General features: G+C 41.9%; 1 protein-coding gene across 2 annotated transcripts in view; it reads left to right on the plus strand.

Annotated features, from left to right (window-relative positions):
• Positions 1-579: 579 nt before the first annotated feature.
• The window catches only part of VAV3 (vav guanine nucleotide exchange factor 3), a 155,566-nt gene continuing 140,574 nt past the window's right edge, over positions 580-15,571 (plus strand). For both annotated transcript variants that reach the window (XM_051624781.1, XM_051624783.1), the window contains exon 1: positions 580-801. In XM_051624781.1, the coding sequence (XP_051480741.1) occupies positions 598-801 (204 nt within the window). In that variant the 5' untranslated portion in view covers positions 580-597. The remainder of the gene's footprint in view (positions 802-15,571) is intronic.

Raw genomic sequence — 15,571 nt, forward strand, 5'->3', positions numbered from 1 at the left:
TCTATTACTTTCAGAGTTTGTCGCTTTTAACTTAAAATAGCTTGAATATTTTTATTTGAAATTTTCTGAGTGTTTTCTGGAAGTTATTATGTTATTTTTTGGTTCAAACTGAAGTGCAAATAAAATTCAAGTCAGTTACGGGGAAATGGTTTGGAGGAGAATGGAAAGTAAAGGATGCTCTCTGCCACGGTATGTTCGCTGTCGTTTCTAGAAGGCGTCGAGAGATGCATCTTTCATAATACCCGACAGCTCCCTTTTTTTGGCCGTTTCCGAGCCTTCCGCAGGTTTCTTAGGGAATGGATGAAAGACTGAAAAGAAGCCAGGGCGTAACACGATGCCATTTTATAGACAAGCCTGTTGCAGGTGCGCGGCGAGGGGAAGCCGCGGAGCCCCGTGGCTGCCCGGCCCGCGGGGGCTGCACCCGCCAGCGCCCCGAGGCCGGGACAGGCACCCGCCCCTGCGGGCTGGGGGGCGGTGGGTCGGGCCGGACCCGCCCCCCGGGGCGGGGCGGACACGGGGTGGGCCGGGCCGGCCGCGGCGGCAGCGGCAGGAGGGCAGAAGCGGGGCCGCCGCGGCCGCAGCATCGCGGTGTCAGGGATGGAGCCCTGGAAGCAGTGCGGGCAGTGGCTGATCAGCTGCAAGGTGCTGCCGCCCAACCACCGGGTGACCTGGGACACGGCCCAGGTCTTCGACCTGGCGCAGACGCTGCGCGACGGCGTCCTGCTCTGCCAGCTCCTCAACAACCTGCGCAGCCACTCCATCAACCTCAAGGAGATCAACCTGCGCCCGCAGATGTCCCAGGTGCGACCGTGGAGCCGCCCCGCGCACCGCGCTCCCCGCGCGCCCCGCTCCGCGCGCCGTGCCCAGGGTCTCCTCGCCCTTTGTCTGCGCCTCAGGCAGCGCGGAGCGGCCCCGCGGGCGCGGAGGGGGAGCCGCGGGGTACGGGAAGTTGCATGCCCTCGCTGGCTGCTGCCCGGCCCCAGCCCGGAGCCTCCGGAGTCTCCGCGCCCAGCGCAGCTCATCCGCCGCCGCCCGCGCAGGGCGGAGGGGCTGAGCTCCGGGCCGACCCGCCGCGCTCCCTCCGTGCGCGGAGCCTCCGCGGGGACAGCGCGAGGGGGTTTGGGCGGGAGAGCCAGAGGAGCCCGTCACCCCGGGGCGCTGGGCTGAGGTGCGGGGCCCTGCCTGCCCCCGGAGCCAGCAGCGTGACATTTCTGCGCACGTTTGTAGTTCCCAGGAGCGGTTACAGCGCTAACTGACCTCTTGCTTCTAGTTGTTCTGGATTTACCTAGGTACGTGAGAGGGAGGGAGAGCGGAGGGGCCGGGAGCTCCGGAGGGAAGAAAGGAGCAGGGACGGTGTTGTTGGATGTTGCGGGGAGGGCAGGGGCTGGGGGAGCCGGGAGCCTGTGGGGAGGTGGGCGAGGGAAGCAGCGATTGCCCTCAGCTGGTCTCTGTGTCGGCTGCTGCGGCCTGAGAGGTGGGATGTGCAGAGCGATCAGCAGTGAAATCGTGTTCTCCATAGCCGGGTGCTTGTGTTTTAGTATCTCTTCACACCTTCTTGTGTTTAGCTTTTTAAATTGGTATTTTGGTTAAATAGCAATTAAATCTTCCGAATTCGTCCCCATTTAAAACGCACCTTCTAGTTGGGACTGATGTATTGTTACTGTGCCTCAAAAAGCGGGTCTCAGGTACCGGGGTAAGGTTACATTAATAATTTCAATGAGGAGACGCTCTTGACATACATGACTTCCTGCCGCTGCCGGGGGACACCTCTGCCTCGGCCAGGGTGGCGGCCCCGCAGATGCTGTCGGAAAGGAAACTAAACTTCTGAGTCTCTAATGTGTTTTAAAAGGTGGAGAAACGGATACATTGTAACATTTCAATGTAATGGTTCTGTTGCAGAATTACAGCGGAAAAAACCCTGCCGTTGGTGTTTAGGACACTGACAAAAAAAGCAGTGGTAGTGAGGTTTAGTTTGGGAGGAGAGTTCTTGGTCCGTGTTTACTCATAAAGCCGGTTACTTTCTTTTAATTTTTTTTTTTATTTTATTTTTTTTTTTAAAGCAGCTGTGTTTTACTACCAAAGGAGTGCTTTCTGTAAGGCCACAGCACAAAAAGGGGAAAAAAAACCCCCAAAACCTATAGGGTATATTTCAGCTGGTTAGAATGGAAACTCCCAGACCCTTGTGCTAGATGTGAATGGTGTAGAGGCTATCCCCGCGTCCTTGAGAGCTCCAGTGCCTGCTTGGGTTTTGTGAGCTGAGGCAGTACTTGACCTGAGTGATGGAGAGATGCAGAGGCTGGACTCCTCCAAATGGAAGAAATCCAGATAAACTCTCTCTTTGCATTGTTCAAACTGTGAGAGTTTCAGGACTTGCTAAAATGTACCAGAGCCCTGGTTTATATTATCATAATAGTTAGTTTGTTTGCTTCCAAATGGACCCTTTTTCAGTTTAGCTTGCAGAGCTATAAATACTTTACATAAGAACCATTGGAAATTATTTCTTACCCTGCTTAGAATGGGTAAAAAGTGTGGAACAGCTAACTAATTGAATTAATTTCAATTAGAGATTAATGTTGTTTGTCTGAACCAATATTATTTTATTTTTAATGAATTAAAACCATGGTCATCTCTTTCTGCCTACTAAAAACAAATATCAAAGTGCTCTGCTGTCTTCTTTCTTGGAGGAGGTTTGGGAATCCAGATTGAGATTTATTTCTCCAAGTGCATTTGAACTATGGATTACAATTGTAAATCTTGGATTATTTGTAATGCATAGTTTGAGCTTGAGCTTTATATATGTATCATGTGGCTACTGGAATTGTTTCATGGCTGTGCCATTTGTCTCCTTGTCTGTGTGTCTGCCCTGTGCCTGAGGAACCTGCACTCCACAGTGCTGCAAGCTGCTCTGTCCAGTGGTGCATTTCTGCCCTACACTGATTTTACCCTTGAAACAGGGGGAACTGCTTCTGTATCAAAACATATAATGGATAATGCTGAGCAGCATTAAGTTTACTGGGAATGGAACCTTTGCTTTCTGCATGATCAAGATTTGGTCATCTTAGACAGGTTCTGTGGGGTTTAATGAAACGCCTCTTGGAGGACTTAATTTCTGTTGGAAAGGATCACTTGGTGACAATTTCAGAAATAGTTAATAAAAATGTAGTAGGCTGAAATTATGCAAGTTGCTTGTAGTTTGTTGCTAAGACTGTAAAGAGCACTTAGCAATAACATACGGTCAAGTCTCAGAGGCTTGCAAATCAATTTGGTAAGATCTACTTGGAGTCTGAGGAGATGGGCCCTAAAGTGTGAGTTTTCTCAGATAATGCTTTTCACTGAACTAATATATTTGCTGCATTGTAGGATCTCGGGGTCTCGCAGAAACACTAGATAACTCTTCTGTTCCTTGTGGGGTAATGATTTGTAGATGTTGGAGGCATGGAGTGCCAGAGCTTAGTTGGCATTAGGATGGAAAATGTTTTGCCCTCTGACAGCACAGCTGGCTTGAATGTGCTGTTGTGTCTGTACCGCTCAGCTGGACCATCAAATCTCGTGTGGCCCATATCTGTCATCTTCTAGAATTGAGCTGTAGCTCCCATACTCCCTGTTTTCTGCCATAAAATCTTAAAAATTGCTCAGGCCATCCTGGCTGCACAGTTTTTGACCAATAAGAACAGAGAATGAGAAGGGTGGATGAAGGTTTCACAAATGGGTCTCATGGAAGGCGGACTGTGTGATTTTAGCCTTGTGTCTTACTGCTGTTGAAATTTGTCAGGCCTTTCTCTACAAACCAAGTTTTCATGTCTTGGGGGCTAGTTTTAAATGCAGCAGCACCCAAGAACAGGAAAGTGAGAGGCAGTGCCTCAGGCAGACCTGGGAGTGAATGTCAGACCTCTGACATAAGAGAGTCAAGTCTCTTCCATTTCATTACATATTTAGTTTTTTGGAATTAGTGTGGCAGATCAGATGTTGGTGGCGCTCATCAGCTTTGCTCAGTTGACCTTAGTAACCCCTCAAAAGCTACATCAGAAGTGTAGAGGGACTGTGACTCATGCTGTTGCTTTAGATGGCACTTTTTGGTGGAGCCTTGTTTGGTCAAACAGGAGCACTGTTGCTTTGCTTTGCAAGCACCCGACTGCTGCTGGTTTTCAGGGCAGGAATAGAAACAGAGACTGGTGACGGTCAGCATTGCAACACAGATGTGCTTGACCAAATGGCAGTGGGTATGTTCTCTTTTATGGGCTGACTAGCATGGGGAACTGCATGCCTTTGTCCCACCACCAGCCACCCACCTTGTGTCACAGCTGTTCTTGTGGGAGGGCTGTTTTATGCGTTTTAAATGTGTGGGTTCAGACCCCTACCTTTTTGCAGGTAACAGTGCCTGTGTCAGAGAAATGTCTCTGTTTTCAGGTTGCAAAACACTGGGTTTGAACATTTGAATGTTGGCAGGTTTTGTCTGTGGTTCTGTATGTTTATGAAAATATTTAAATTTGGTTAGTGGAAGTTGTCCTTTGAAGAACAGAAGCTGATTCAGTCAGTTATGCTTTCCAGAAAGTATGCCTCAGATGTGAAAGCATAAACCTTGCATACATAAAAGACAAGCAGTGTTGTTGCTTTGCTAATGAATCTTCCACTTCTGGGTTGCAAGCTGCATGCTGCCTACCTCCTGTTTGAGGAGCTGGTGTGTCTCAGTGCTAGGTCCCCTATGAAAAATCACAGATGGGTTTTGTATGAGATTGAAAACTCTTGGGTTCAGGGACATTTATATCCAGTTGTTTTGTGTTGTGGTTTGTTGTTTTTTTTTTTTTTTCCCCCTGCTGTGACTGAACAGAACCAGAGAGTATTGGCTCTATTAAGATTTGTTTTGTTAAGGCCCAGAAGCACTTTGCTGTTTGAACTCCCTTGAGCTAGCAGCTCTGGTTGTTACATTTCAACCAGTGCATGTGCCATCAGAAAAGGAAATTTGGAAGATGGCTCAAATAATGTCTTTTGGCTTTTAACTGTAGTGGAGTCTGCCTTATTCAGACTTGAGAGCTGGTGTTGTGAAAGCACGATGTGAAGAAGTGCTAAACCTTGCAGCAACTGGGAATAGAGCTGGAAGAGGGAATGTGCTAAATGAATTGCAGAGATGTGACTGGCATGCTGGTGCACTGCAGGTTTTCCCCTGAAGTGTAGTATCAGTGCATGCCGACAGCGAGGTGGAGGATGGAGCACTGCAGCTCAGCCTCTGCCTCTTCCATGGGAGCTGTTCACTCTAGCTCTCCACTTTCCTAAGATGCTGCCTCTTGGCGAATGTAGGCTGGTGAAAATAATAAAAATAGAAGTGATCCATAACTGAAAGTACTAATCCTAATGTATAATCATAATTGTACAAGAACTTAAATTATTTATCACCAGAAATATAAAACCGAAACCAGCAGATTACGATGGATTTGCAGAAGATGTCATCTGTTTGATGCTGTCTTTTAACACTTCAGCAAACTAGTTTTGAAATATTTTTTGCAAGGCATTTAGTTAACTTGTGAGAGATTGCTAAACAGGAAAACTGTGCTTAATGCAATACTGGCATGGGAGTTTACTAAAGGGGATGTTGACATAGATTAAATATTAAAAATAACTATTTCCTATTATTGTAATAAAAATAAACAAAATATCCTTCTCTTTGTATTAAAAGTTCAAATGTTTTCTAATTTTAGGGAGTTACTTTTTTTGGTGTCACTATGTAGTCTTAAGGAAGTTTATTATCTTTGTCATCTGCTTTATATTTTGGTGAGACAACTGAGCTTTTGAGCAGTAGTTTTTATTTCTTGGTTACAGTGGCATCAGGTAGCCCCAGGATGTGGGTGTGCTGAGACATATCTCTCCATTTCCTCTGATCCTACCCTTGTCTTCTATTCCCCACAAATGATAACCATGATCTCCTGCCTCTAACTATGAATGTGCATCCCAAGCTTCCCACAGGCGGGTGTGCTCCCCTGAGCTTTACCATCTGCAAGCCTTCTGGAAGCCATGCTGCTAGATTTTTTTTCTTTTTCTTCCAAATGTTGGCTTAGGAGAGCATGCCAAATGTCAGGGTATCAAACTTTGTGTGCCATGTGACTTTGCAAAGGAAGAAATGGGAATTCTCTCTTGACAGCTAAAAGAGAAACTGGGATGTGAGTGGATGTGCTGACCTCTGTCCATAAGGATGTGATTTAGATTTGGGATTTTAGGAGGAACCAGATGAGCTAAGTGAGAAAATAAAAAGGGGTTGGCGTGGTGCTTGCCACCATTCCCAGGAGTCAGGGGATATCAATAATCTATTTTTCTTGGGCAGAGAGATCTTTGAGAGAATTGGTGGGTTAAATAACTCTTAATGCCATGTTTGCTTGTTGCATTAGCTGCCAGGTTATTGCGTTAAGGAAAGTACCACAAAGATACATTTAGATAAAGTTATTCTGAAACTGCTATATATTTCTGGCTTGAACAGGAGTTTAGGAACTGGTTCAATTTTTGTAAGTGTGTAGAAAGATGTATTAAAAACAAACAAACAACCCAAACAAACCATCTTTTTGAACAATTTAAAACTGTATATATGCAATGTAACTGCTTCAGAAAGACTTCATTTCACTAAATGTCTTCACCTCTATTTTCATGGTTCACTGAAATGAAAGCTGTATTGGCTTTAAGATATATCCATAGGATGTCTTATCCATAAAAGATGTACTTACTCATATGTATGATGTTATGCATAAATATGCATATCTTATATGTATCAGGCTTGGTAAAATATTTTGAACAAGTATATGTTCAAAGCAAAACCTTAATATGACCTCTCTGCATCGTGCTAAGAAAAGCAGCTGACAAAAAGTAGTGACCCGTTTTTTCCAGGTAATTCTTCTTACCTTAAGAAGATGGAGGAAAATAATGGAAAACTGATGCAATGATTTTTAAGAATTATTCTTTTTGATGGCGGATGAAGGGAAAAAAGCAGTTATACTGTATTTTAAAGCTTATTTTGTAAGTATTTATAATACAGTTATTAAATGCAGCATATGCATCTTACCAAGATTTGTCTCCGGTGTCCCCTCCTGCACAAAATTTTAGTGTGCTGGAAGCTGTCTAATGCATTAACAGGAAAATTACTGGTCCTGGTTTCTCAGAGACTATACTATGTGTGTGCTAGTGGTGGATAATGTAAATTGACATCTGTGGATGTCAGGCTGCTGTGTCCTGTTGAAGCCAAGCTTGTTTCTGAACCTTGTCTGACACAGGTGGGAGACCTGTGATAGCAGCAAGTTGAAGGATTGCTTCTGGAAAGAAACTTGAGAAGTCAAAAGGGCTCAAGAGGAGAGAGGGGGATGTATAAGAAATAGGAGGAAACAATCAAAAGAAACAAACATGAAACTAGAAAGCTTGGTCAGGAAAAGCAGGGAAGTTGGATTGAAGGAGGTGTCAGCAATTAAGATAATTAAGATTTATTCCAAGTTAAATACAGAAAATGAGTTTTGGATATGCTGTGTTATTTAATGGTAATGGCATTATCATTTAATGATGGCATGCTGGTCTCAGTTACAACTTAGTGCCTTAGGACTGCAAGGTCCAGGAGGTTATTTCTGAGCCTGCTGCACTGCACACGGGGGTGGGTTAGTACAGTACTTTGGGACAATTTGTGCACTAGTCAGTGGATCTTGGATTTCTCAGCCGTGTGCTTTTCCCCTTCTCCTTTGAATGTCAAGCGTTAATTAGATTGTAGGTGTAAAGGAAATACAGAGGGTAAGGAGGGAAAGGGCCAAAAGATGAGAGGGAAGAGAGCTGCTGGTGGGCAAGGGAGCATCATGGCCATACCAAGGGGGACCTGGCAGCTCCTAGCCCTGGCAGGGCTGAGTCTTGGCTTGACTGGTGTGGGCTTTAGGGAGGAGGATTAACTGGAGGCAGCAGCTAGCAGACTGGTGAGAGACACAGGCAGGAAGGACTTACCACAATTTAGTATTGGTAAAATAGAGACAGGCAGGGAAAGAGTTTCCTGCTGAAGCAGTGTCGGCTCCCTGAGCAACAGCTGGCTGAGATGGGAATAGGACAAGTGCCTGTGGCTGCAAAGGGAACCTGCTGGAGTGTGCTCCTCACTGTGAGCCTGCCATGTCCTGGGGGAGAGGGGAGCTTCATCCTGGCCCATGTGTGTCACTGCTGGCTCAGGAAGGGACATCCTGGCTCATGTTCTGTGTTGTATGTATATCTGAGTACAGAGGAAGAGGTATTGTTTGATTATGTCACTGGCCTTTTTATCATCTTTCAGTTTCAATTGATATAGAGGTGTCAGTTTTTTAACTAACTCCCCCAATACTAAAATTGTATTTGTAGCTCTTTAAAAAAAAATAATAATAAAAAAATTCCTGTAAAAACAGGATTGTTCTCCTTTCTGTTGCTTCAAACAATGTTGCAGCACTTCCATATTGTTCTGTAATACTCCATAGCAATGTTTTGTACTACACTGTGTCATTTCAGTATTCCAAAAATTGTTTCACAGAGAAGTACAATTTGATGTGTGCTTTGTCAAATCTGCTATTAATTTTCCCCCTGCACTTTGGAGATTACTCAGCATCATCTGGAGTTGCGTTTTCTTTCCTCTTGTGTTGCTTTGACAAAACAAGCTTAAGACTTCAGGAATTATGAAATACCAGCTGTTTGCTAAGACTTATGATATGTAAAATGCAATTTGAACTGACGTCTTTATAGTAAGGTTTTGAAATTTTATATTTAGGAGAAAGATGCTCCTTCAAATCACAGTAAGTGCTTTTGTCTCCAGTTCAACACACTGTTGAGTGATAACATCACTTTTAAAAAAAATATAAGTCATCCTGTATTCGGTTCATCCTGTATTCAATGACAATAGTTAATGTCTTGAAATACTGAAGGACTAGTAATATATTTGTATATTCAGAACATGAAACCTTAGTCACAAGTTGCATAATAAAGTGATATCATAGTACTGTGTGTAAAAGCCACTCATGTACTGTTTAAAACACTTTTGTAGACGTATGGGTGTGAACTAATGTAATTGGGAAATTGAAGTTCAGTTGTCTTGCATTACAATCCAAAGTATCTTGGGTCTGTAAATTGTCTTTCAATCAGAATTTTGTGTTAAAATTGGGTAGTAGGGGTTCAGTTTGTCTGTCATTATCTATATTCACTAGTTTTATCCCTCTAAAAATCACTTGAAAGTTATCTTAAATGATATAGAAAATATGGTATGATTGCCTTGCAGAAGCAAGCAAAATGTATATTTGATGTTATTGCTATAATCGGATGTTTTCTGAGAAAAACAAAGCATAAAGCATTTTTAAAGCATATTTTTAACTGTTAAGGCTTAGCAGGACAAGATGATTTTTATTTCCAAAACCCTTAGATTTGGAATACCTGTTTAGTCCTTGGCATAATCAAATTTACCTATTTGTGAGTTATATGAGGGTATATACTGTGTAATATCTTTAAGATACATTGTATAATTGCTTGTTCCTACATTCACATTGCTTCTACATGGAAAACCTTATAATGAACTAAAGTGGAATGATTGAAGCTTGGCCCTTGAAAATTTTGATTGTCAAAGCAGCATCACTCTTGTGGAGGAAATTTCTTGCTAAAAAAATTCATGCATGATTTTGCCTGCAATCTGAATTATTAGCATAATAATGACAGAGTCATCATAATGTGTTTTGTTTGTCAAGTTTTAATTTATACGTTCATGGTCTAGTGATTGACCTCAAATTCCCAACAATTACTACTCCGGATAGCAGTGGTGCCTTATATCAATTGATAAAAGGCCATGATGGCTATGTTATTTTTCCCTCTGAATTTGTCAGCATCTTGGAGTAAATATGCCTGATTCCAGTGCAGAGTTGATTAAAGATAGATGCAGGACCTCACCTTCATCTCACTAATGTACCCATCAGATTTGAGGTGTCTTTAGATGGAGGTGTGGGTGATATTATCCTACCATGTGAACTGTAACTCAGGGTAAACATTCATTAAACCTTTTTATCTCTGTAGAATTTAGATTAAGCTTTTAATTCTTTCTTCCTGGAGAATAAGCAGAAAATAGGAAACACTAGAGAGAATGTTCAAACTATTTGTTTGCTGTAGCTCCTTTTACTCTTGAAATAGAAGGATTGAGACTCTGAATTGCCCTTTCAGGCTGCTGCTTTTGAGCTCATGGTCAGTTGATGTCTGGTTGATTTCTGCCAAGCTCTGAAAACCTAATTTATATTTAGGCAGATATTTTGAAAACTTCTTCATGCTACTTGGTGGCTCAAGTTTTGCATTTCAGAGCAGTACCTGTATTGCTTAATTGCACTATGTTGCATGAGGAAACAGTTAAGTTTCACTTTCTTTTGGTGGTTTACCCTACACGTGTGTGCACGAAGTGATGCAGGATGTCAGGCTGCATTGCATACTTCTCCAAATTGGCCATTACTTATTTTGAAATGTTGTTGAAAATTCCTGCTGAGCTTTGATTTCCTGCCTTCCTTTCCTCTTTTATTTTTTGTGGATCTTGCTTAAGTTGTGGGATGCTTGGTATGAAGTAATAGTTTTTGGTTCTTACTCCAAAGACTCATTTGGGATGTGAGTGTGTCCTCTAGGGCTGGTTAGGTTCAAAGGAATTCCTAGAGTGTTTTTAAAAGTGGAGAATATGTTTGAATCTGAAGTGGTCTTTAACAGGTGTGTGAATGTACTGAGGGTTTTATGGAAGCTGGGAGTCCTGAATGGGGTTCACCCTGACCATTTTGTTTTGAGTTTTGCCTGTCTCTGTTATGTCCCTCATCTCTTTTTATCTGTCACAAAGAAGGCAGTGTGAATTTATCCACTGCTGTGCCTGGAGGTGACTCACTGCAAGTAGTCATGAGGAAGTTATTCAAGGTCTGTATTCATTCAGTTTGCAGTTGTGGTTGGCAGCACTGAATTTGGCCATGCATCTTCTCTGTGGATTGTGCTGAGGCCACTGATTTCACTGTAAAGTATGCTGAACAGATGGCAATCTTTGTAAAAGCTGAGGTTTAACTCCAAAGTTGTTCTTAGTGTTGCTGTTGAGTGATAGTGTTGGTTAGAAGGACTGTGCCTTCAAAAGTGCTTGTAGCTGCCACCTCTGTGCTGTTGCAGCTTTTATGAAGCATTGTGGAAATGACTCCAGTAATTCTGTTGGAATGCCTCTACAGTTGTATTAGAGTTCTCTAGATTTCCCTTCATGTGGAAGACCCTTGTAAGTGGATTAGCTGGATGAAAGCCTTTGCTGACTGGTACCTGTGTGATTCCCATCCAAATGCAGACATGGTGATGGGAGAGGGTGCAGGTGTAGGAATGGCTGAGCCATGCTTGGAACTGGGAGCTGCTCTTCATGAGAAGTTCTTGAGCAGTAGACTGGAGCATATTTCAAGTTGGTGTTTCTCCCCAGCTATAATTGCTCAGATTCATGGACCCCTGGGGAATATGCTTAATTTAAGCTATTTGCATTTACTTGTCTGATATCTTAGGTTTTTGTAGCTTGTAAGCCCCATGGCACATCACATTATTTCAAGAGCAATAATAGATGTAATTTGAGTTATTCTCTAGTGTTAAAAATACCTATTATGAAATAAAAAAAAATAAATATTGCAGTTGTGTGTGGGATTCCCAGTTATGATGACACAGTATTCCTGGAGGGTTTTTTTGTTGTTTTAAGATATTTTCAGCTGTTTGCTATAGCCCAACAGGAAAAACATAAGAAAACAAGTGCTAATTAAAACAATTCCTGAAACGAGAGGGTGTATTTTGTAATACATGTGTCTTAACACACCTCACTTGGAGGAAGCCTGAGGAGAGTAGATCCTTCTTCTATCAGTAATCTAACAATGGATATGAATTCACGTGGCCTTTAATTAGCAGTGAGCAAAAGCTGAGATGTTCTTCTTTGGGGCAGAACTGTTGTTTTGGTGGGGTTTCTCTGTGTAGGTCTCCTGACAGTGGTTGTCCTATTAAAAACTTAGTCTTTGTGGCTCAAAACTCCGTTGACGTTCCCATGCTACGAGAGGACAGGTTTGGGGAATGGCTCTCTTAACAATGTCTTAACAATGGTTTTCAAAATTTGTGGCTCAACATGCAGGACAACAAGTATACTTTGCTACACTGTTTATGTTTGGAAATAAGACTCTTAAGTGATGCATCTCTTTAATTCCAGTGAGGAACAGTGATTTGATGTAATCTTGTTTGTAAAATTTGTGATGGAGCAGTTCTACAGGGAAATTAGTCCTCAAAAGGCTTTTGCAGAAATGCCATTCTTGGGAAACATTCTTGAAAATATTTGGAAAAGAAATGCAGTAGTATTTAGCTTTTCCTGTTTTGTGCTGAATATCATTAGAGTTTGACCTCAAAATCCAGTGTTTCAATAAAGTAATGTTCAAGTTTAATTAAGTTAAAATGCCTTTCATCTCGATTTGAAAGAGCTGCAAATTTTGAAATGCTAGGATTTCTGCAGGACATCTCATTTTCCTGTCAGCTCTGCTTGTGATGCCCTCTTTTTGCTCTTTTCTAGTTTGACTCAGGTGGCTTGGTCTTATCTGCCATGCCCAGAAATCCAGACTGCTCTGTGATTAGTAAGAGGTATTGCTCTGACAGGTCTGGGCTGCCTTTCCCTCCACCCCCCCACAATTTGTTTTTTCTTTCTTTCCTTCTTGTCTCTACTCCTCCCTCATTTTGACTCATCTCAGTTCTGCAGCTTGTTCTATGCTCTCTCTCAATCTCTATGTTACTTTCACCTTCTCCCCTTGCCTTCCTCCTTCCCCTGGTATTTTCTTCTCCCTCCAGTGCATCTGTTTCCTCTTTCACTTCTTTCCTGATGCTCTTTCTTCCTTTCAGCTGTTTTCCCTGCCCTGTTTTCACTATTCCTGTTGACCTCATTCTTCTGCAGATCCTCTGAAATCTGTTTCCTATATGGATGAGAGCACATCTCCTCAGGAAGCTGCTTCCCATGTAGGTGAGAGGGCCTGGCAGGAAGGCTCAAGTGGAAGTTACATTTTTAGGACCAAGGAACACAGGGGTTTCAAAGCAACAGGCAGCACTTGAACAGCAGTTGCACATTGGGCTGTTTTAAGTGGTTTCCACTGATACTTTTTTGTAAATGGTGATTGCTTTCCTTGTATCCATTATTTTAAACGTGGCTGCTGCCTCCTTATTGCAGTCACAGGTTTCCAACACGTGAGCATGTCCCCAAAATTTTTTTGCTGCTTGCTACAGGTGATGGAGCAGACCACTGCCCTTTCTAAGGGGGGAGGTTTGTGCCACTCTAGCAGTGCTTGAGCAATCTTGTTCTGGGGTTGTGTCCCAAGGGAGCAGGTGGGGATAGGAGTGTTAGTTAATTTTAGCTACTTCCCAGATTGATTATCTATGTTGCTTGCAAGGCAGAAATGTTTGCTAGCATGCTCATACCTGGGCTCCCTCATGGTAGACATCACTCTCCACGGTTCCTTTCTTTTCAGTGAGCTCCACTCACTCTTTAGGGGCAGACAGACACTATAGTGTCTGATACAAGGTGAATCAACCACTGCAACTAAGTATCCATATTGTGAGAGAAAAGCAGTTATAACATGAAGGTGTTCCTGAGGGATTACCTTGATAGCTGATGGAAACTATAAATCAGGTTAGATAGAAATTTAAGAATAGTTTTATCAGAGATTACTTATACACTTTTTTTTTTTTTCTAGACTGCAGTTTGTTTCTTCAGGTTTCTAGAGTCTTGCTTGCTTGCTGTGGACAGACAGTCTTTATAGGCCTGGTATAATTTATAGGCATTGCAGGCATAGGATGAGGTGATGCCCACATGGTTACTTCACCAAAACTTGTGGATGTGCTGTAATTGAAAGCTCAGTAGAGTTAAAGAATAAAAGGTCAGAAACTGTGCTTTGAGAAGCACCTTTTGTCTTGATTTGTTCATGATTTCTCCCCTTTTAAGGGTTGAAGCAGTTAAGTATTAACAATTGAGAGTTATTTTTTTCAAGCTGTTCATGGGACTAAATTAAAATTTTGTCATGCAGTTCTGGTTTAATGGGGAAACATATATTTGAAGAATATTGTGACACTGATCCTACTATGCTGGCTGATTTTATGGTTTCATAATAGTTGAAGTACTAGAGCAGCTTTAAACTATTTGTTTTGTGATGAGTTACTGATGAGAACTTAATCCAGTTCAGTGAATTTTTATTTATTTTTTTATTTTATATTTTTTTTTTAAATAACAGTGTGTTGCATCTTTCTTAACTTGAGAATGATTTTCCTTTCACGCCCTTTCAGATCAGAAATGTACTACTGGGAAGGAAGTGGCTTTTATGTTGTTTTGCAGTAGTCTGTCCTACTCTTTTATGCTCCCTTCAACTTCATTCACTTTTTGTAGTTGTGAGAGTGAGTTTTAGCTAGGGAAATTCCTTAAAAAAAATATTGTACTCTTAAACTTTGTAATATTCTTTTCCAACCATGATCATGTCTCTGTATTCTCTTACTGGTGTGCAGGACAGGAGTGACTGTGCTGTTTTCCATCATTTCTGCAGTTGCTGCCCTTTCTGTATCACCTACACCTTTGGCCTGTTTTACTGAATTCCTGATCTTTGCTTCTGTGGAGTTGTCTCATTTTCAGTAGAATTCCCATTTCCTGTAAATGTATTAGGTGTGGGCTGTGCCATTGTGAAGACACTTCAGCATTTTGGGAAGTAATTCTGTACCCTAGTCTATGCCTGAGAATTTTTTTCTTCATTTTAATTTTTTTTCTTTTCCGCCTAGAAATTTATTGATTGAAAGTTTGTTAATGCCCCAAGGGGACAGTAAGCTAGAGATCTTGGGTAGCTAGAAGGACACACGATTACCAAATGATTTGTGGGTTTTTCTGTTAACATTATGAAGATTATTTTGGCTATGTATATTCCTTTGGTATTCATGATAACAGTGCTGGCTGCCTTAGGATAATTAAAACCTTCTTTGGAGGTAGAAGCCTTCCAAGAATTACAAGTAACAAATAAATGAATGGCAGATGTTTCATTTAGTTTCTATCAGGCTTTGAAATGGTATTAATTTTTTTTTATTAATAATACTTCAAATTTTCAAACCAGTAGTGGCTGACAAAAAGAAGAGATTTTCATGTTGTATAAGGGAGGATTTCCTATACATGTTCTTCCATGTCCTCTATTACATTCAAAAATTGCCACACTTAGCAAACAGACTGGGCAGTAACTTGACTGGCTTTGACAGAAGTGGAGATAAATCAAGGTATTTTTTAGTAGTTCTCTGCAGCTGTAAAAAAAACCCACAAAAAAACCAAACAAAAACCAACAACAACCCAGACTTACCTTCCAGTGGCAAGGCATACTGATGCTAAAAAGGGTGTATATTTTGAACCAGAGAATCTAAGATTTATTTGCTAATCTAGCTCTCTGATGAAATTACAGAATTGACCTCAAAATTATTATTTTCAGTCTACTTTTCAGCAGCAATCATGCTAATTGATCTCCCCCAAAAATGTGCCTTGAATATATCAAAAAGGTTTTAAAAAGGTCAAAATCTGTTGAGGATGAAACTATTT

This window comes from Apus apus, chromosome 7 (assembly GCF_020740795.1).
Source record: "Apus apus isolate bApuApu2 chromosome 7, bApuApu2.pri.cur, whole genome shotgun sequence".
Classification (NCBI taxonomy): domain Eukaryota; kingdom Metazoa; phylum Chordata; class Aves; order Apodiformes; family Apodidae; genus Apus; species Apus apus.